Source organism: Podarcis vaucheri (genome assembly GCF_965113315.1).
Source record: "Podarcis vaucheri genome assembly, chromosome: 2".
NCBI classification, from domain to species: domain Eukaryota; kingdom Metazoa; phylum Chordata; class Lepidosauria; order Squamata; family Lacertidae; genus Podarcis; species Podarcis vaucheri.
Window position 1 is genome coordinate 49,721,086 of NC_138760.1, and position 22,869 is coordinate 49,743,954.

The following is a 22,869-nucleotide window of genomic DNA, read 5'->3' on the forward strand; positions in this document are numbered from 1 at the left end:
TCTAGTTATCTCCCGCTTGGACTACTGCAATGCGCTCTACGTGGGGCTACCTTTGAAGGTGACTCGGAAACTACAGCTAATCCAGAATGCGGCAGCTAGACTGGTGACTGGGGGCAGCCGCCGAGACCACATAACACCGGTCTTGAAAGACCTACATTGGCTCCCAGTACGTTTCCGAGCACAATTCAAAGTGCTGGTGTTGACCTTTAAAGCCCTAAACGGCCTCGGCCCAGTATACCTGAAGGAGCGTCTCCACCCCCATCATTCTGCCCGGACGCTGAGGTCCAGCGCCAAGGGCCTTCTGGCGGTTCCCTCACTGCGAGAAGCAAAGCTACAGGGAACCAGGCAGAGGGCCTTTTCGGTAGTGGCGCCCGCCCTGTGGAACGCCCTCCCATCAGATGTCAAAACGATAAACAACTACCTGACATTCAGAAGATATCTTAAGGCAGCCCTGTTCAGGGAAGTTTTTAATGTATGATATTTTAGTGTTTTTTTGGTTTCTATGGAAGCCGCCCAGAGTGGCTGGGGAAACCCAGCCAGATGGGCGGGGTACAAATAAATTATTATTATTATTATTATTATTATTATTATTATTATTATTATTATTATTTATAGCAGCAGTCACAAAAGCAAACCAACATCTCCAAAAGGTCCAGTTCTTCAGCATGCAAAAAAGTGAGCTATGGTTGAGTCAGGTGGGTTTCTCCATGGAGGGAATTGTATAGTGCCAGGATAGAAAAGGTCTTGCCTCTTGCATTCAAATGTTAGATATGGTCCAGGTTCTCTTGGGCTGATCTCTGTGCACTGAAGGTTACATACAGAAGAAAGTAACAAGGTCTCAGGCAGTTTAGGACTTTTAAGGTAAAGACATGTGTTTCTTAAGCAAGAAGACAGCTTGGCGCAGGCCTATATTCCGGTAATGGATGTGAGAATGACTGTGCACACCTGCAGTAGGGAAGACACTCCTGTAACAGCAAAAACTGCCTTGAACTGAGTTGGCCATTGACTCAGCTAGCTCAGTATTCTCTACATGTCTGGAAACTATATTCAGTGTTATTCATTTTAAAGAACTATACAGGTACACCTGGTCACAAGAATATAATGCTTTCTAACCATATCTGCTTTTGAATGTATATTTTCAAGTTCTTACTCTATGTGGTTGCTCAACCTCACCTCCTGCCCGTTCTAAATTAAAAAGCAGTGATGGATAACAGGCAGGGGCAAGCTCATGAATGACATCCCAGTTGCCACAGTTTCAGTGAGAGGGGACCTTCACTGAGAGAATGACCGCTCCCCGCTTGAAATGGGGGGCGCCCTTTGCGTGGACACACGCAGCCCCTAGATCTGGAGCGGCTCCAACAGCATAGGCTTGGCTTTGCCTTCCCTCAGGTGGGATACCTGGAGGTCTCCGCCTACCTCAGTCAGTTGTCCAATCCCACCTGGGGGAAGCGTTGCCAAGGAGACCAGGCCAGGTAGGGGAGGGATTACCTGCCCACACTATAGAGGCAGGATCTTACCTAGGAATCCACACTTGGCTCCAGAGCTTCTCCCACCCTACCCACCCTCAGTTAAGGTCTTATTTTGCGGGTTAACTTTTCTTCACAGGTTTTGCAGGTTAACTTTTCTTCACAGGTATGCGGGCGCTGCTACGTTAAGGTCGCTGTTAAAGGGCCGGAAAGGAATTTCCCTGCATTGGCAGGTTTCGCCTTTCCCGTAGCAAAACGTCACAACTTTGGCGGTATCAGGCCTTGGGCGGAATCCTTTTGTCCATCTTCCTCTTGCGGCGGCGATACCAGGGTTCCCCGTTAAAGGGGTTTTCTGAAGGGAGGCTTTGGCCGTACACCGAAAGGTCGTCATTGCTCCCTCCTGCGGCGGCGGCGTTACGGGGGCGGCCATCTCTGCTTGAACATATGTTCTCCAGAGCCGGCCCATCCCCCCCACACACACTGGATAACCCTGATGCTCCCTAGGTCCCCAGCTGGGGACCGGGGAGGGAGAATGCCCAATGCCTGAGCCAAGGTCTACCCACATTTGAAATTAAATAAAGTTGTGGCCAATTTAATCCCATAGCACGTTGTCTTGAGTCATTATTCACATGACGGGGGGACCGTGCAGGATCTGGGGACTCCGCCTGTCCACGCAATTAAACAGTCACGAAGAGGATCTGCTTTAAATGAAGGTCTCACTTTCTCTCTCTGGCATCTCCAGGTAGGGATAGCAAATGCTCCTGCCAACAGATGGACCAATGGCCTGGCTTATATAAGGCAGCTTTCTACGTTCCTTTCAATGTACCTGCCATTTACTAGTAAGGTGTAAGGCAGCATTTAATTTTATCTATTCAGTTACTTATTGCCCCACACCTTCCTCATCCTGTTCTTTGTTCATTGTGTTTGGAGAACAATGGATGGGCTTTGCCTTAATTTTTACCTTTCAGTGATGATGATGATGATGATGATGATAAATTGTGCTGTTTATTAATTTTAATTTAGCTAGCACATGTTTGGTTGCTTGGTTCTGTTTGAGTAGTACTGAAAACTGCTCTGGGATAGACATTATGTAGGGGAGAATATCAGTGCTTCATATCTATATATCTATCTCTATCTCTATCATCTATATCTATATCTATATCTATATCTATATCTACACAGAGAGGGGGGGGTTGTATGCAACACTGCTGTTCCACTCCTGCAGCAGAACTTCCCCTTTCTCTCCCTTATACTCCCTCAGACATCCTCAAAATCTGCTCCAGAGGGTTGGGGGTCCTACAGAGCAGATTTGGGGATAGGGGGAAGAAGAGAAGGGAAGTTCCATTGTCCCAGTGTAAAAACCACTCACACAACACTGGATACAGCAAACTGACTGGCAGGGGCTCTCTAAGGTTTCAGACAGGAGACTTTCCCAGCCCTACCCAGAGATGGTAGGGATTGAATCTGGGGCCTTTTGCCTGCACCAAAGCCCCTGCTGTGTATATCTTGGTCTTCCTTATTTTTGCTCTCTCCCACCCCCCCAAACAATTCATTGAGAGAAAGAGGGTGTAAGAGAACGAAACAGGGCCCACTAGCTACTATTTTCAGGGAGCATTTTAAGAGGCAGGCAGCAGATGAGACTTTGTTTTTGTAGTGTATAGGCACATGTATGCACGCCATAGTTTTTACAATATAAATAGTGTATTCTGGTCATATGAGGCTTTTACTAAGCTGCATCAGAGTATCTTCAGATATAAGCAAAAGTCTGTACTCTCTGGCAGATTGAGGATTAACAACTAAATTGCTGTTCCAGTTGCCCAGTCTTTTAGCATAATGTGAACTTGACAAGTCTTGCTAAATATAAAAGTGTCTGGTAGGTGAATTAATGAGAATGACACATTCATCCTTGTTCAGAATGGTCTTGTTTGACAGTGTCTTAAAATAAAATGGAGAGATACCCAGGCAAAAGAATGCATGTCTGTTCCCACACCCCCTGCATTCCTTTCATCCCTTGTCATTTTTAAAGTACTCAGATAGCCATGATATATATGTATCATTCATTGAAATGTTTCTATTACATTACGCTGTCTCCACAGCCCTCTTTAACATTAGCTGCATTGGCAAAGCTGGGCATTTCCTCAGTGACACCATCAAAATGGATGTCACCATGGGCAGGGCTCTTGCTGACTGTGATGCTGATGCAGATGAGACAATGGCACCAAGAGAGTGAGAGCAGAGAGACTGGACAAGGGTGAGGACAATGGCAGCTGGAGAGAGGAGTGACTAACTTTAAAGATTCAATGGCATTTGCAGTCCCTTGTATTGTGCATGTTTGAAGCATCCCTTTGTTGGATATTTTTCATCTTGGGGGAGGGATCTAGCAACATCTAACTATCATTAATCCCAATCCCTTATTAATAAACACCTGAATATCTGAAATTATCTATGAAGAGTTATTAAGACCTATTAATAACTGGTATTTGTTATAGTGCATGCCAGCTTGCAATTCACTTGTAATTCCTAGATTGCAGAAGGCCAATAGGAAATATTAGAACATTCTGATATTTACATTCCAAGAACAATCAAGCATATTGACCCTCTTCAACCTTGTTCCTTGCCATTTATGGATAAATATCAATAAAACTTCTAACACAAGAATTTCTGACACTTACAATACAGTACACCCCAAGGGTAATTTAATGTCTTAACCTAATGGCCAATCAGAACAGCAGATTCTTATTATATATCTAAATTTGTAGCTTCATGCTACTGATATATATTTTATTGCTATAGAATTTTCATTCAATCTATCCTGCAAAAAGACTTTTGAATTCTCAACCAAAAGTATATAGGATAAGGAGGCTGTAGTGAAGAGAAAATAGGCTAAACTAGTAAAGTATTTTAGAGCTATTCACTATTAATGAAAGGAAACCAGTACCTGTAATTGAAAGCTCCCATCCTGATGAAGAACAGGAACTTGCTCCTTAATTGCCCCCTAATTATCAGTAATTCATTAGTAAAAGGTAAAGGTAAAGGACCCCTGGATGGTTAAATCTAGTCAAAGGTGACTATGGGGTGCGGCACTCATCACCTTTCTGCCACAGTGGTACCTATTTATCTACCTGCACTGGCGTGCTTTCGAACTGCTAGGTTGGCAGAAGCTGGGAATGAGCAGTGGGAGTTCACCCCATCAAGGGATTTGAACTGCCAACCTTCTGATCCGCAAACCCGTGTAATCAGTAATGCTGGCCTACACAGAACAAGAAGCAGTTAGGAGCAGAGGAAGATATTCCTTCCAAAGGAGGAAGCTTCGATTTAAAGTCATTGTAGACCTGAAAAGCCTCCATTCAATGTTTCCAGTTTTCTTTGCATCTTAAACATTCACACACCCTTCCAAAATCAGGGCTATGAAACACAGGGCAACAGAAAAAACTGAACTGCAACTAGCTGACAATGACACCATCTGATTCATAACTAAAAAGTGAGTGAAGAATGGATGGCAATTGCAGGCTCAGTTGCTAGTATGGAAGCAACCAGTCTTTTTTCAGGAATTGGTGGCTAAGCTATGGGTGGATGGGTCAAAACAATAATTGGCTACATGCCTGCCAAGTGGAGGTTATCAAAAGGACAGGAAGGATGGTTCCACTTAACCACACTAGCAGCAAAATGAATAATCCTTCAACCCTGGAAAGCCTGAACCACGTCATGTACAGAACACTGGATGCAAGACCTCTTGCAACTAGCAGCCAACGAGAACATTCTACTCTACAAAGTACATGAAAAGTCAATCTTCCAAAAGATTTGGAGGGCATTTTTGGAATCCTTCACCAAGTAGTACCTACAACTGGAAGCAGTGAGAGGCACAATGCAGGGATGGAAACTTCCCCAACCTAATGGATGTTAATCTAAGACAGGCATAGGCAAACTCCAGATGTTTTGGGACTACAACTCCCATCATCCCTAGCTAACAGGGCCAGTGGTCAGGGATGATGGGAATTGTAGTCCCAAAACATCTGGAGGGCTGGGTTTGCCCATGCCTGATCTAAGACTAGTGCAGAACAGTGGCACTCATTTATCCTCAACCTTATTGGGCATGCAAACCTGAACATTGTGTACCGTGCTAAAAAAACCTGAACAACAGAGATGACAATACTGTAGCTAGAGAGAGGGAGAGCATGAGGTGGGAGGGAGGGAGGGGGAATAAGGGATTGTACTGTTCTATTATAATACTGTGAAAATGCTAATAAACCATGGATGATAAAAATTTGCATTTGCTTGCTTCCAGAAAATAGCAATTTCCTGTAGGATCCTGGTAAAAAAACAGGGGACACCACACTATTATTGTTCCCCTTTTCTTAGCCCCTTTTCCCCATTTTCACTTCATTCTTTTGATATTTCACCTTCTTTCTGCATTTAGTTTTCACTCTTTGCCCTCAACATCATACAATATCACAATGTTTGATCATATTTACTCATTCCTTCTTTCATCTTTGCTATAGATAGTTCTCTCGCATACACCCCCCCCCACCAGCACCAAATCGCCCACACCATATGCACATTCATCTGGGGGGAAACTTTGGTTTTCAGCCATTGCTGAGAGGGAGAAGTGAAGAGTTAGATCTATAAAGTAAGCATATTTTCAAATGAAGTTTTTTCTTTCTCTGATGTATCGATCCAGATGGAGACATACTTCAAATGTACAGCGAAGCTTCTAAGTGCTCCCCTTTCAAAAGCACCTTGTTCTCCCAACAATCAGCGAGTTTCCCCGAAGGAACTTTCAAAAGTACCCTCCAGGTGCAGGATGAGGAGATTTTGGGAAAAGTAGAGAGAAACAAATGCTTTTAGGGTTTCTCTGAATTGAATCCTGTTTATTCAGACTGATTACCCTTGGGAAGCAGATTATAAGAAATGTTGCAAAAAAATTCATAACATTCAAAAACATAATACTGCTTTTTTAAAGAAGAAATTGTTCGGTGGAGCAAAGGTTTCTTTTTAAAGAAAGGAAAAATTATATATATATATATATATATATATGCAGGTTTTGGTGTCTTCGGGTGTCTTCCCGTGTAAGAGTCGGGGTGTCTGTGCGACGTTTCGACGAGGTCTCACTCGTCATCTTCAGGCTGGTGCTTTCGGCTTCTTGTTACTGGAACTTCTTGTTCCAGTAACAAGAAGCCGAAAGCACCAGCCTGAAGATGACGAGTGAGACCTCGTCGAAACGTCGCACAGACACCCCGACTCTTACACGGGAAGACACCCGAAGACACCAAAACCTGCATTCCTGTACCCGTGAAAATCTACGAAAGCATATATATATATATATATATATATATATATATATATACACACACACACACACACACACACGTATATTTAAAAATCATATAATAAATCATATAATAAATGAATAAAAAGAGAACCTACTCAAGCGATGCTGACTCCAAACCTCCCCACATATGCTAAGTAAAAGAATGTAAGTTTTATGACCCCCCTCTCTTCTCTCCCAACCATATACTGTATACAATATTAATGTCTCACATTGAATGTAACTGATCTGTAGAAAAGACTCTATGACCTGAAAAAAGAGACAAAGCATATACTTTTGTAACCAAAGAAAATCTGTAATAAAAATTATTTTTTTAAAAAAATCATCCTCATGTATGCATGGCCAGTATTGATTATTATTTTTGTCATTGGTTTCTTTTCAGTTGATATTAATATTATTGAAACTCATTCATTTTCTTAGACATTTGGAATTAACAGTTCTCTCTCTCTTTTTAGTACTAGATGCAAGTTCCCACTTCAAAATGTAAAAGAAATTAGAGTGACTGCACAGTTAATGAAAATATGATAAACACAATTCTCCATTTCTTTTCTTGAAAGTCATTAAATAATTTTGCATGCAGTCACCTCCGCACATTTTCTAATACAGAAACGGAGCGTGGACAAAAGCTGGGAGCATTAGTAGTAGCTCCTGGAATGGGAGTGTGCATAATTCAGATGTAAAGTAGGAAACACATTTCTGCTGCTTGAAGAGAAAGTCATTATATAATTTGCCTGGTGGCAATAAGGGGGTTCAGATGACTTAATCCACACTGTAAAAGAATATGTATCTGTGTTGTGTGTGTGTGTGTGTGTGTGTGTAGATTACATTGGTCCATAGGCAAAACTTGGCCCTCCAGATGTTTTGGGACTACAACTCTCATCATCCCTAGCTAACAGGACCAGTGGTCAGAGATGATGGGTGTTGTAGTCCCAAAATAGCTGGAGGGCCAAGTTTGCCTATGCCTGGGGCTAACCCTGCCCTCACTGCCAAATGCTTGGCAGCCATGCCCTCACTATCCATGTGTCTAGAAGGCTTTTATGTGCATAGCAGACTCCTCATAGAATGTTCTAATTTGCCCCTTTAGCATGGAAGAACTGTACATGCTTACATCAGTACACACTGAGAGCCAGTGTGGTGTAGTGATTAGGAGCGGTAGACTCGTAATCTGGTGAAGCGGGTTTGCGTCTCCGCTCCTCCACATGCAGCTGCTGGGTGACCTTGGGCTAGTCACACTTCTCTGAAGTCTCTCAGCCTCACTCACCTCACAGGGTGTCTATTGTGGGGGAGGAAGGGAAAGGGGATTGTGAGCCACTTTGAGACTCCTTAGGGGATAACGCGGGATATCAAATCCAAACTCTTCTTCTGAACCACTCCAAATCTCCCAATGCATGGATGCTGAGGCTGCTGGTTCTACTTGCAGCACTGGTTGGGCTAGCCTAAGGAGCCACACATCCCCCTCACACATTTCTTCATGGTTTCTCTAGTTGTACCCTAACAATTGCTCTTTCCTCTTAGAAGGCATATTTTTCTTTTTCCTCAGCTGGGATCAAAGGGCACATGGCTGTTGCATCCTTCTCTAGCCATCCTGCCAGCCCCGAGCTGCTTTGCAATGTTAGGAATAGTTCCACCCCAACATATCCTTCAGGTCAGATCCCAGCCTCACAGGGCTGGCAGGGTGGTGTGAGCAGAGCCCCCCAGAAAAATGTGCCTGCAGCCATCACCCCGGCAGTTCCTCCACATGCTATGCCCTTGAATAAGACAAGTCCTGCCCTCGGGCTTACGAGCTAAAACACATGGCATGAAGGTAAATGAAATTGGAATGGATGAGTTAAAACAAAAGCTCAAGCGCTGTTTCTATGTTAAAGTGTGCTTGTAATGAGCAGCTGGAATGGAAACAATTCAAGGGGAGGAGCAGCCAAAAGTTGCTGGCCTTGATGGAGAGGACTTGGAATTCAGTTCTCTTCAGTAGGCTGATGGAATGTTTGCTGACAGATTCCAGTTGAGGGAGGAGCCTGGTGGAGCAATGAGGTCACATGAGATAAGGATTGTAAGGTACTTAGCACACTAAAAGAGCTACAGAAATGCTAGCAAATTAATCTTACACATAGAAGGATGGTTTGTGTCACAAACCAGGCTTAATCTGAAGGCCTATAATGCAAGACCTGTGCTGTTTCACCCTCCCTCCCTTATACAGTCTTACCTTGGTTCTTGAAAAGAATCCATTCTGGAAGTCCGTCCGATTTCCAAAAACCAAGGCGTGGCTTCCGGTTGGCTGCAGGAGCTTCCTGCACTCAATCAGAAGCCACACCAGAAGTTTGGCTTCCAAAAAAAGTTCACAAACCAGAGCACTTACTTCTGGGTACGCGGCGTTCAGGAACCAAAACATTCGAGTCACAAGGCATTTGAGAACCAAGGTACGACTGTAGTCTCTTTTAACCACTTGTCCTTTGTCTCTGTCTGCATTAAGTTTATGTGAGCTATAACCACTTTTAACTATTTGCTTTTATCCTTCTCCTCTTTTATTCACATGTTTGTATCTTATGCTGGTCTGCGGCCGTAATAAAGTTTGTTGTTGTTGCTGTTGTTATCTTAGACTGGCTCTAAGGTCACCTTTTAGTATCCTGCATGTGATGGAGATTTATACACTGCTTTTTATTTTAAATCCAATGTTCATAGCCTGAATTTTAGATTGTATGCTACCATTGCATCTCTCTTGCCTGAATGTATGTTGCAAAAATACAGTATCTAGATTAACTAGTGTGTGGTGGTGGTTGTTTTCACTGTTGGTTCAAGCCTCTTCTTGCAATTTTATTTTGCTACGTAACGAAACTCCCTCTAGCTTATACTGGAGTTTGTAAACTGAGTGTATGTTTCCCCACCATATTGTACTAAACATAAATCACAGTCTAGTACTTGCAGTATGTACCGGTATGTAATACTTACTCCCCGCTAAGTATGGCGTACAAATTTGCTCTGATAGCTTCTGTAGTTGTCCTCTAACAATCAATAGAACAACAGATTAATTGCTGTTACCTTTCAGAATGCATACATTTTTTCCTTACTTTTTCCTCACCATTGACTTATGCAGTGCTTTGAGGCATCAATACATTCTTCTGTAGGGTGGCTACTGATACATAACCAGAAAAGAGGTGCATCACCAAAAAATAAATGACTAATTTATATGTATAGATGCAGAATTAAGTAAAAATGCATCTCACCATAGTTACCAGGTGACCTGTGTTGGCCAAGTGCTGCAAACTGTTGTTGGGCAACTTCAAGTCTCCTCATGCTTTCTTTTCTTATGGTTCTATATCTTTAAACTGGACCTTGGACCGGACACATCCACTCTATTTTTCTGCCCAAAGTGGAACAACAAATGGTACTCCCCACTCTTAGTCAAAGCTGGCCAAGTTATTTTGGCACCTGAGGCAGAAAATCCCACAAGCACCTGTCCCTGAGAGTAAAAATATAACAATGATACATCTAACAGTTTTTTGCTCTTGGTGACACCCTAAAGTGGCTTCCTGAGATGGGTTCCTCACTCTGCATAATGGTGGGTCCAGTCTTGTCACACCACTCAAAGCAGGATCTGCTGTGGATCTGCCGAGACATTCTTGCTCCCTCCCCTGGAAGTGTTGTGGTGGAAGACACTTCATCTGCCAAGCTTCAACAGATAATTCCCTGGGTACCAGCAGAACTAAAAAGCACGTGCCCTTTCTTCACCTTGAGCGAAGGTTTGCAAAGGCGTCTTGCATGAGCCCTCATTTACTGATGGAAAGGAATCAGCAGCCCCTGGTTTTTCCCAGCTTCCCCGCGCCAGATGGTGGGTGTGATGCAGGATCACTATTTCCTATTCTGAACACCAACCCAGACCTTCAAGACTTAAATTACAACCCCAGTACACTTTTCACTGTTGAATTTACATAGAGGTAACATAGTCCTTCTAGGGCATTGCCACTTCACCATGGTTAAAAATGCCGCCAAGTTTCAGTTACTTACAATTTACAGGTTTATTTCTGTACACAAAAACTCTAAATATGTCTCAAGAAAATCAACTGACTGTTGTACATAGGCTGTTTGCATGGTAACATGATGGGATGCATGTAGTGCCATAGGTTCAGTGCCAAGGACTGGGGCAAAAAATACCCCAAGAAATCTGTAGATTTTGTTTTACCACCGGAATGTGTTGTTTGTTTTTGTCTCATGTTACTAGACCCCCCCCCCACCAAAAAAAAACCTGACCCAGGGAAACAAAAAATATTTTTTAAAAAATGCCCTTGGGTGGCGCTGTGGGTTAAACTACAGAGCCTAGGACTTGCCAATCAGAAGGTCGGTGGTTCGAATCCCCATGACGGGGTGAGCTCCCGTTGCTTGGTCCCAGCTCCTGCCAACCTAGCAATTCAACCTAGCTCTGGCGGGAAGGTAAACGGTGTTTCCGTGCGCTGCTCTGGTTCGCCAGAAGCAGCTTAGTCATGCTGGCCACATGACCCGGAAGCTATACGCTGGCTCCCTCGGCCAATAAAGTGAGATGAGCGCCGCAACCCCAGAGTCGGCCACGACTGGACCTAACGGTCAGGGGTCCCTTTACCTTTACCTTTACCCATAACAACATTTTTGAAGTTTGTAAAAGGGTTTCTCCCCCAATGAGGAATATAAAAAAATCATAGTAAAGAGAAGAGTTTTATTAACCAGACCTACTACTTTGTTGGATTGTGGCCTTGGTCTCCCAGGGCTATTGTTGATGTTTCAGTAAAAAAAGGTAAAGGACCTCTGACAGTTAAGTCCAGTCGTGAATGACTCTGGGGTTGCGGCGCTCATCTCACTTTACTGGCTGAGGGAGCTGACGTTTGTTTGCAGACAGTTTTTCTGGGTCATGTAGCCAGCATGACTAAGCTGCTTCTGGCGACGCCAGAGCAGCACACGGAAACGCCATTTACCTTCCCACTGGTACCTATTTATCTACTTGCGCTTTGATGTGCTTTTGAACTGCTAGGTTGGCAGGAGCAGGGACTGAGTGACGGGAGCTCACCCCGCCACGGGGATTCGAACTGCCGACCTTCTGATCAGCAAGCCCGGGGTTCAGTGGTTTAGACCACAGCACCACCCACGTCCCTTGATGTTTCAGTAGCTTATATCAAATAATTGATATTTCTCCTGCATTTTACAATTCTGCCAACCTTTCATATCTAATGAGCTGTCCTGTCCTGCATTTAGAACTGGGAAGGAATGGACTAGATTGACTATATTTTTCTAACCTTTTTCTGAGAACTAACGAAGCATGGAACTGTTATTTGCTTCAATTAAATAAATATTGTGAAGAAACAAAAAGGAAGGAAAAAATATCTGATTAAACTGTGTGACAATTCCTCCATTTGTGGAGCTAAACTCTTATTTAATGCAGGATCAGAACTAGAAGAGGCTGGAAGTACACAAACTCTGCATAGCAAAGAAGAGGAGACACAAAATCGCACAGGCGTAGCGAAATAATATGCAGAAGCAGCAGAGGTGAAGGGAACATGTAGCTGATAGGGGCCTTTAGAGGAAAAGTTCAAATAAAAATTGGATTAGGTCTCTTGCTGTGCCTTGAGTAAACAAATTGAAATTCTGTTTGACGCAGTCCAGCAAAATAAAAGCAAGCCGATCAGTAAGCTTTATGTGTGAACAGGTTCCATTTTTTTATTTTTTAGAATTGTACCTTTCATCAAGATTTAACAAACTATTAATATAATTCTTTATCAGTCAGGATAAAGAGCATTGCAAACATTTCTGAGAACCTAAGCCTGCATCACTGCAAAGAAAATGGATGTTGACTTATCCTTCCCAAATGTCCAGACAGGATACCACCTCAATTGGCATTTTTCCTGGTCAGTTATATACATTGCTAATACTAGCTGAAAGTCAAGCAACTACTGCACAGTTGTACCTCTGGTTACGAACTTAATTCGTTCCGGAGGTCTGTTCTTAACCTGAAACCGTTCTTAACCTGAGGTACCACTTTAGCTAATGGGGCCTCCTGCTGCCACCGTGCGATTTCTGTTCTCATCCTGGGGCAAAGTTCTTAACCCGAGGTACTACTTCCGGGTTAGCAGAGTCTGTAACCCAAAGTGTTTGTAACCCGAGGTACTACTGTATTATGTTATGGTAATGTAATAGCACCCATGTCAGCTCTTGCCTAGTAAAGCACATTTCTCACTCAGATGGCACAAAGCCACTTAACGTGCCATTCATTCCCTTTTTAGTGTCAGCTGAACCTTGCAAGTGGAGGAGGAGAAGGGCTCCACCCCTGCACATTCTGTTCTCTTAAGCAAAGAGTACAAGTTGTAGCTGCAACTTTAATGGTGTCAGCTCTAGATTAAACAGATACATACAATTTACTATAAGCCATACGTTAACATTCATGTGGCGCTGCATGCCTTCTTAAAAAAGACACGCCTTCCATTGTCTCTCGAGACAGACGGATGCCAGCGTCTTTCTAAAAAAAGATTAGGCATCGTTGCATTGAGGCTTTTGCTAAAGCATGAAGCTTTAGTAAAGGAGGTGCTTATTGGACTGGTGATGTTGTTGCTTTTGATGATGATGTGGTGATGAGGATGAGGATGACTGGTGCTGATAATATTCTAAGTAGGAATTGCCTAGGGCTTTAGGTTAGAAAAGTCTCCCTTCCTTCAGGTCCAGTGAGGACAGGAAGATCAGCACACAAATCTCTGTGCTGCTAAGCAGAGAAGAATGTTAGGCTTCACTAATGCATCCAGTGTTCAATGCATAGTTTCCCTCATTGAAATCAATGGGTTTAAACATGTATAACTGGAGGAAAAAATGTGACTATGGGCCAACTGATATAGTAATCAATGAAACAGTGGGCAATTGTACTTGCATAGTTTAAAGCTCTTATGCTTTCCATTCCTTGTCTATCTGAGGTTGTCTGGCATTCTCATAAGATCCATAGTCTGCCCACTATAATTTTGACTGTGGGTTTCGTTAGATTTGTTTCATAACTTGGAAAAAACATTCTGAAGGCAGAACAGCCTGTTACTAATAATATGAGCTTAAAGAGTCTTAAGGATATGTGTGGGCTGTAGTCACATAACTCTTATTGGCATAAATGAGACTTTTGCCCAGATAATGCCCTGCACTTGCACATGGAAGTATAATACATTCTCTAAATACTGGACTATTGCTCATCTCTTATTTACACATTGGTTTATAAAATATAATTGCTAGCTTTTGGGTTGACATACCCAAAGGAATGCATAGCTTCTTCCTTCTGTAATTTATTGCCCTGTACATGGATGACAGTGAACTTGCTTTCTTCAATCACTCTTCCCAGGCCACTCCCCACCTGGATTAGTTTATGTGTGAATTTGGGCTTCCCAGAATACCAGAAGGTAATCTCCCATTAGGAGACGGGATCTTTAAATACTTTCACCATTTGTTGAAGTGCTGTTACAATGCTTGCTTTGGATGTGAGAAGCATCTGTGCTATACCTTTGGTCAGGCATCCCCAAACTTGGCCCTCCAGATGTTTTGGGTCTACAACTCCCATCATCTCTGACCACTGGCCCTGTTAGCTAGGGATGATGGGAGCTGTAGTCCCAAAACATCTTGGAGGGCCAAGTTTGGGGATGCCTGCCTTTGGTGCTTGTAGGTTATATAAACCGGAATATTCAGTTCATTTGTATGCACACAGGATGTAGGGACAATTGACAGAGCTAGCATGACCACAGCAGAAGAGCATTCCAAGCAAGGTTTACACATTTCCACTTACACATTTGGCCCTTGCCAACCTGGTATCTTCCAGATGTTTTGGATGACACTTCTCACCAGCCACAGCCATCAAAGACAGCATTATATTGAGACATAGGCACCCTTCAAGCATTCATATTCAGTGTTAAGTAAGCCTGTAAAAGGGACAAGCTAATGCTCTCCCCTGTCACCATTCTCATCACCCTCCATGTGGATTGCAATGTGGGGAACAGGGCTGGTATGCATGGTCCCTTCTTGTGGTGCAGGTATAAAACCTGAATAGGGCTTTTAATTCATAAGCATGAGAGCAGGGTGTTATTTCCAGATTTGATTGCAAATTGCATAGGAAAAAAATCCACTCCAGGGGCCGACGGGTACAAGCACTAGTGTACATTGTTGGAGACACCTGTGTATACTTTCTATTAATGTTTTATTTCTGTGGTAACCTTGGTTTGAGACCCTTCATTGCCTTGGGCAGTTTTTGCAGAAAGAAGGCTAATAAATAATTTCTGGGAAAATGTAAGGAGGCTGACAAACTGAAGTGATTTCCTGTACATTTTCTCTGGAGCGCAAATATAGCATTCTGCCGAACCATGTTCAAATGATATGTAGGCTCGAGCTTCAGAGACTGTGTGAGATTTGTCTCCCTGAAATGCAATTAGTTTGTTAGAATTGCAGGCAGCTTCATAAACCTGCTTACATCACCAGTTTAATTGTCCATGCCCTGTTTTTCTGTACATAGAGGAATGCTGTGTAACGCAATGGCAATTAAAAATCCTCATTTTTGAGACTCAATAAAACAAGGAGGGCTCATTACAAGCTATGCTTTGGCTGCAATAAGGGCCTAAGCAATGGTGCTGGGGAAACATGGCAGTTAATGACAAAGTGGCAACCAAGGGATATCTCAGAGACGGAGCTCAGCATACGTTGCTTGCTAACCAATTTTTAAAGATACACAGTTTTAGTGCGAGATTCTTGGGATTTGTTGTTGTGCAGAATGGAGCGTCGTACAAAGGCACTCTGGGGAATATCCAACACAATATTAGTGTGGCATTTGATTTGCAGTTTCTGAAGTGCTAGTGTACATTGAAGTACTAGTGTAACTGTCACTCAGTATAGTAATAGTGGAAATGGTTGCACTAGCTGTTGTGCACTATATTCTACTGGTGCAAGTGACCCACTAGATTTAAACAGGGCACAAGATTCAACATAAGGCTTCTGTTATTGGAATGGCTTCTGCGCTAGTAATGTGACATCATTGGACATCCCCGTCTATTTATATATCTCTGCGCAGAGATTCCTTTGGACTCCTCGTGAAAATGACTGACGGTGGCCTTGCTTTAGGCATTAACTACATGCTATTTAGAGTCCCAGTATGTTTTCCTTGCATGTTTTTTTCCCCTTTCCACAAAGCAGTTTGGGACAGCCTATTTCTGAATGGAAGAAGGAAAGATGTTGCTTAAAAATGTTCCTCTCTAAATATCTTATTCCAGCTCAAAATCACCCTCATCCCCAAGCTGCGTTTTCACCTGTGGGAGAAAAGATACAGGGTCATCGTATCTTTCTGCCACTTACCCACTTCTTCAGTTTAGTTTCAGTTATTTCAGTTATGTTTGCTTATTAATATTGTTTTATACAACAGTGTTTCATTTCAGCTGTTAAATTAGTTTAGCTTATTTGGTATTTGTGTACAATGCTGCATAGATTGATTGTTTTGACTGTATGATTTATACATAAATGTTTTTAATGTGTTTTGAATGGTGATGCTTCTTGTTCATCTGATACCTTGTGAGCCACTTTGGGCACAGGCTTCTGAGGAGAAAGCAGCATACAGTGGTACCTCGGGTTAAGAACCTAATTCATTCTGGAGGTCCGTTCTTAGCCTGAAACTGTTCTTAACCTGAGGTACCACTTTAGCTAATGTGGCCTCCCACCACCGCCGCGTGATTTCTGTTCTCATCCTGAAGCAAAGTTCTTAACCTGAGGTACTATTTCTTGGGTTAGCGGAGTCTGTAACCTGAAGCGTCTTAATCTTAATCTCAGGGCCATAGGTTTTAGCCCATGTTGGGCAAAAGATTGCAGGGGATGGAGTAGATAACCCTTGGGTTCCCTTCCATGATTCTATGATGTGAGGAAAAAACAGCAAGGGACAGGGTGACTTTGAGCTGGAGAACGACACCTGGGGAAAGAGATCAGCAGCCTCTCTGCCTCTCTTCCATTCATTTGCTGACCCAGACTGATTTGGGTTTTAACTCCATCCCACCCACAAATAAATACGGAAGAAAAAATATTGGAAATCAACAGAAACTTCATATGTTGCTGGTTACTTTGTTCTGATCAGATTTGTCTTGTTATTCGTGTAAGTTGCTGCTTACGGACGTTATTGGAATGGCACAGATAGAGCCAAACTCCAAAGAAGCAGCTTCTACATTCTTCAATTATCTTATTTATTTGGCCTTATTTCTTTGCCCCACTTCTGGCAGGGTGGCCCTCTTATCTATCACCAAAAAAGTGGAAATCCACCATCCCCAAAGAGGGACGATTTTGAAGAAAATTTGGATATGGATCTAGATTCAGTTGTAGACATAACTTGTTTAATGTAAATAGAAATAAAATCCATTTCACCATAGTACCTGAGCAGCAGGCTGCTCACCTGGACACAGTATCCCTACTAACTGTTGATTGGCAGTTTCAAGACCTCTGCTCTGTCCTCTTCCTCCTTAGAGCTCTTTATATTCAGACCAGTCTTGGCAAGTGGACAGCTGTTCAGTATACTTCTTCAAACAGAGGACTTCCTCTAGCTAGTAGCCAGCCTAACATCTGAAGATACCAATTTTATAGGGCTGGGAAGCAGGTTTCCAGCACTATCATCACGGGCAAACCTTCATACGGCACCCAAAGGGCTATAAGTGAAGACCCATGCATTAAAAAATAAAATAAAAAATCGTAATAACTTTATCTGAAGAGTGAGCTTCATCCGCAAATCAGGCATAGCTTAATGGAGTTTCCCATTGCCAAGCCTATGGCGCTTCTTAAACGGTGGCTGTACAAATGCTGTTTCCGCTGCCCCAGCAAAAGCAGATTTATAGCAGCACTTTGCCCTACATTCTGTACGCTTCTGGCTGCATCAATACAGAATCCTGAAAAAGAAAAGAAAAAGGACACCCTTTTTAGTTTTTCACACACCACCCAGAAATGTACATTTTGTAATGATTTAGGGTTGTTGTTTTTTTAAAGATAGCATTACTGCAGGCCAATTGCTTCCAGCTAAAGCCCATATTTGGTGACTTGCCTTCTGATTTTCAAGTGGGGAGCTGCATATATTTCACACAAATGTGTCCTCTTTTTGCACTCTGTTTTTGTGATTTGGAAGTAGTAACGCTAACTGCAAGTAGAGATAGTGAGAAGTCATTGGTAAAGTAATATATTAAGAAATGTAGAGGAATTAGTCTTCCACTCACAGGCAAATTACTATATCTCTTTCGGTTCTCCATCTGTCAAATGGTAATATTATTGGCCATTGTGAAGATGAATGAGCATTATAAAGGAGGCTAGGGAAGGGCCATAGCTCAGTGGTGAAGCATACATGTTACACTTAAAAGGTGTCGGGTTCAATCCCTAGAAAAAGTTTGCTGACCTCTGAGCTGGGCCAATGGTCTGACTTGGTGCACGGCTGCTTCCTATGTTCCACTTTGGGCAAATAATCATATTTAATACTGAACTTCCCAGCAGGCTTAATGTAGAATAGTACAACAAGCTAACGTTAACATGATTTGGGTGTAAATATAACTTATAGTAAGATAATTCTAAGACAAAGGCTGTGCCATACATCTTTCTGTTCATGCACACTAATGTTTAGGTGATACGCTGCCTTTAAAAACTTTTTTTTCTTTAAATCTGAACCAATAGAAGTAATGGATACCTTTGAAAGATGCATTAAGTTAGAAGAGAGAAAATGTCTACTCAGCTATCTTGGCATTCTCAGTAAATTGAGCTGTAAACATCAGTCTGTAAATGGTGTTCCCTCTTTCATTTCTTTCTGTAAAGCCATTTCAGTGTTTTGTGCAGAACTGTCATTATTTAAAAGGGGCCTAAATCTAGTCTTGATGGTTTCTAATGGAGCTGTCTATGAATGTAATTGCTGTGTTCAGCTGTTATATGACTTCAGTGCTTTCTTCCCTTTCTTTTTCAAACAGTTCTAGCCAAAAGAGTGATGACGATTATGAAGATTATACAACCAACAAAACCTGGGTTTTGACTCCCAAAGTTCATGAAAGTGATGTTACCCTTATTTTAAATGGCCTGCTGGAGGGATATGATAACAAACTAAGGCCAGATATAGGAGGTGAGGGTATTTTCCTTCATTTGTTACTAGCAGTGAGTTGGAAGGGGAAGTGATGGTGATCACTTAACAAAGTGGAAATGACAATAAAGAAAATATAATATACTTAGCTGCTGACAATTAGTGTTTCCATTAAAGAATCTGTAACCAAAGCTTTCTGAAACAAGTGTTTAGACCTCTAACTGGTATTACACACACACACACACACACACACACACACACACACACGTACGTCAAAGCTCGTAGTTATTTAAAGAATAGTAATGGCATCTCATGATAAACATATTGCTGTTCAAATTAATTTGATGAAATGTTCAGGAATCTATGAGCCTGAAGTCAATGGCAAAGATTGTTTCAAAATTTGTATTGCACCACTCTACTATAACATTCATTGAACAATTTCAATTAAGATTAATTAAGTGGTTCAAGGCATAGGGTCATGCTGTCGTGGTGTGTGAAAGATTAACATGGTCAGTAAATATTTTAAGTCATTTAACAGCATGATCACAAAGATATTAAGCTACAGTAATATATAGTGGCATGGATAGAAGAGAATATGGCGAAGGTAATTTTTTAATCCTTAATCAATGTGCATTAATGAAATTCTTTGTACTTTAGTAGACAAGCTTTCAGGTATTGTCAGTAAACTAATACAATCATGTCAGATACAAGTCCTGGAGAGCTAGTGTGGTCATAACAAGTCATGTTGTTCCAAAGAAATCATCAGTGGAAATGCCAGCAGGAGCATGATAATGGATAACTAGGTACTATTTTAATCCAGTCCAAATAACAGGCATCAAAAGAAGTCAGAAAGTGGTCAATGAGTGGCCTGGGGTTGCAACCACCAACCAATCCAATGATATTCAGATTTGGAGGAACTGGGAAACTCAGAGTTGGGCTGGGCCAGGATGGACAAGGGCTGAGGCAGCAAAATTGATAGGCATAGAAATGAAAGATAATGAGTACTTCTTCCATGGGGTTTTTTATCTATGACTGCATTATGATGGCTCATAAGGAGGAGAGAAAATATAATTCGAAAGCAGTTATGCTGATCACGGATTGATTTATGCATTGCAATCCTCCAAGCATTATTATTGTTATAGTTGATGTTGATTTCTTTTTCATGATGTTGGTGGTTACTGTTGTTGTTGCTGCTGTTTTGTTTCTTGGACTTTTTCTATATCTGCAGAACCCTCTTCTGGCTAAATTAGTCATTTTGTGTTCATTCGTACAATGTGAAATGTCTGATGTGGTGTATCATTAAGAGGCTTCAGAAATACAATACAGTTTCCTATTAAAAAAGGAAATAAGTGTTCTAACTATCCCCACCCCTTGCAAAAATACTGATTTGATTACAATCACATTAATAACACAATAGTATAAATGGGGCCAAAATCCACCCCCTTCTTCACTACGGTCATCAAGCAAGAATGCAGTTTTATTCATCCTGCATTTATTGATATGGAAAATCTCACATACCCAAGTCCTTTTATGTTCTTTCTTTCTAGAACACAATCAGATTCTTTCTTCAAATACTATATTTTGTATCTAAGATTTTCCTTTATGTTCTAGATGTTTTACCTGATGTGATATTAACAGTTGTTACTGTTTTTGTTACAGTGCAGCCAACGGTAATTCATACCGATATGTATATCAATAGCATTGGCCCAGTGAATGCCATCAATATGGTAAGTAGCATATAGTAATACATTTTGCCAGTGTTATTTTTCTAGAATAAGACGTCTTGGAACTCACCATGAATGCCACCCTTGTTCTCTTATAATGGCAATGGCACCCACATCAGAGGTGCCGTTCCAGCTTAAAAAATGCCCTGCATTTTGCCATGTTTGTATTGTAAATTACGGTATGTTATTCTTGAATGCCAATACACATTGCTGTACACACCAGTCAACACCCCTGTATTCTACCCCATGTATCAGACAGAGCAAGGGCACAATACTCGGATGATGAAGACTATACACATGTATCTAGAACTGGGTCACATGATTCAATCGGACTTCTGATTGCACATAGGTTTGCCATAAGGCTGCAATCCTATGCACATTTACATGGGAATAATCCCTTTCGGAGTCAGGGGATTAGTAGAGCCGTGGTTCTTAAATTCCATCCAAGATCAATTAATTTCTGTAGCTAACATGAATATTTGTGTCCAAAGAATTATGGTTGCTAAATAAATACCTAAGAGCTGTTCATACTAAATTCTTAATTCTGCATTTCATACTGAAATCTTCCTTCAGTAATATTCTTTTTAGTAGATATTATACACAATATCTCTCTCTATTTAAGTTTGAGTGGGCCAAATAAGAATTATGGAAACACCGCACCAGCAACTAACCTAAATTTTTATATTGTAATTTGATACTGTGAACAACTCTGAGATATATGGATAAAGAATGGTGTACAAATTGAATTAATTAACAACCCAAAATTTAGATTTATGTTTTACTGTATGAAAACATAGATTTGGGGAAATGGTGGGGAAATAGCTAAAGCAACCTGGGAGTCGTAATGAGCTCAGTGGGTTTTACATTTGAGTGGGCATATATCGGAATTGTGTCAATGGGGCAATAGCATCCGATGCAGAAACATCACATTAAAACCAGGAGCTCTGTTCTATTGTGGGTCAGGCTACTGATGTGATGTGTGTGTTCTCTGTGAACTGGCCATGAAAGCTTTGAATAGCAGGACTGAATGGACATGAAACTTATTTTGTTTGATGTGTTTCAACATTGCAGGAATATACAATAGACATTTTTTTTGCTCAAACCTGGTATGACAGACGGCTAAGATTTAATAGCACCATTAAAGTGCTGAGGTTGAACAGCAACATGGTGGGGAAGATCTGGATCCCTGACACATTCTTCCGAAACTCAAAAAAGGCTGATGCTCATTGGATAACAACTCCCAATAGGATGCTCCGGATCTGGAATGATGGCAGAGTACTATATACACTGAGGTAATCTTACTGCTTTTTTAATTTTATCCAATATACCTGTTACATGTTTCCAATATGAGTGAAAATGGTATCTCCACTTAATGAAAAGAAGTACGATGCCTTGAATATTTTAGACAAGATGAAACAATAATAAAGCTAAATGCCCCATAGAGCTCATGTGGTGTCTTGGTTAGAGGTTAGTGAATGACCTTGGGCCAGTCACTACCTCTTAGTGTGGTATAGTGGTTAAGAGTGGTAGTCTCGTAATCTGGGGAACCGGGTTCGTGTCTCCACTCCTCCACATGCAGCTGCTGGGTGACCTTGGGCCAGTCACACTTCTCTGAAGTCTCTCAGCCCCACTCACCTCACAGAGTGTTTGTTGTGGGGGAGGAAGGGAAAGGAGAATGTTAGCCGCTTTGAGACTCCTTAAAGGGAGTGAAAGGCGGGATATCAAATCCAAACTCTTCTTCTTCTTCTTCTTCTTCTTCTTCTTCTTCTTCTTCTTCTTCTTCAGTCTAAGCATAGGAGTGGGACCCAAATTAAGACACCCACCAGCCTGTAAATGGGCTGGGTTAGGATCCAGCAAATCCTTGCCCAGATATGCTACACCTCTGCCCCCGAAATGCCCCATTGAAGGATTTTGCACCTGTTATCACAAGTCGTTCTCAAACAGGCTGTACCTTCAGTGTGTATAATGTATATTTGTGGGTTGGTGGGGGCTTCAACAGCAGCTAAACTTCTATTATAGAGCATGGAAGAACCAAGTGAACAGCTCTGCCCCCCCCCCCATGTGCAGTTTGGGGTTTAGGATTGAGACCATAATCTCTCAATCCCAGAATGTGCTTGCAGTGGCTGTGGAAGTGCCTACATATAACTCCCTGCACAGCAGCTTTGAACTGGGGCCTTGCACCCCAAATGAGAATAGTTTTGAACCAGTTTAACTATAATGGCTTCCACTGAGAGAGTTAACAGTTCTGTTGAAGCCTGCTCTGAGAACTACATTTTCCAAGATGGCTCCAGGAGATAATCAAGTCAG

At 41.9% G+C, this 22,869-nt stretch overlaps 1 protein-coding gene across 2 annotated transcripts in view; it reads left to right on the forward strand.

Moving 5' to 3' along the window:
• GABRG2 (gamma-aminobutyric acid type A receptor subunit gamma2) overlaps window positions 1-22,869 on the forward strand; it is a 61,594-nt gene that overhangs the window by 6,917 nt on the left and 31,808 nt on the right. For both annotated transcript variants that reach the window (XM_082214734.1, XM_082214735.1), the window contains exons 2-4: window positions 18,732-18,880; window positions 20,498-20,565; window positions 21,634-21,854. In XM_082214734.1, coding sequence (XP_082070860.1) covers window positions 18,732-18,880; window positions 20,498-20,565; window positions 21,634-21,854 — 438 coding nt within the window. The remainder of the gene's footprint in view (window positions 1-18,731; window positions 18,881-20,497; window positions 20,566-21,633; window positions 21,855-22,869) is intronic.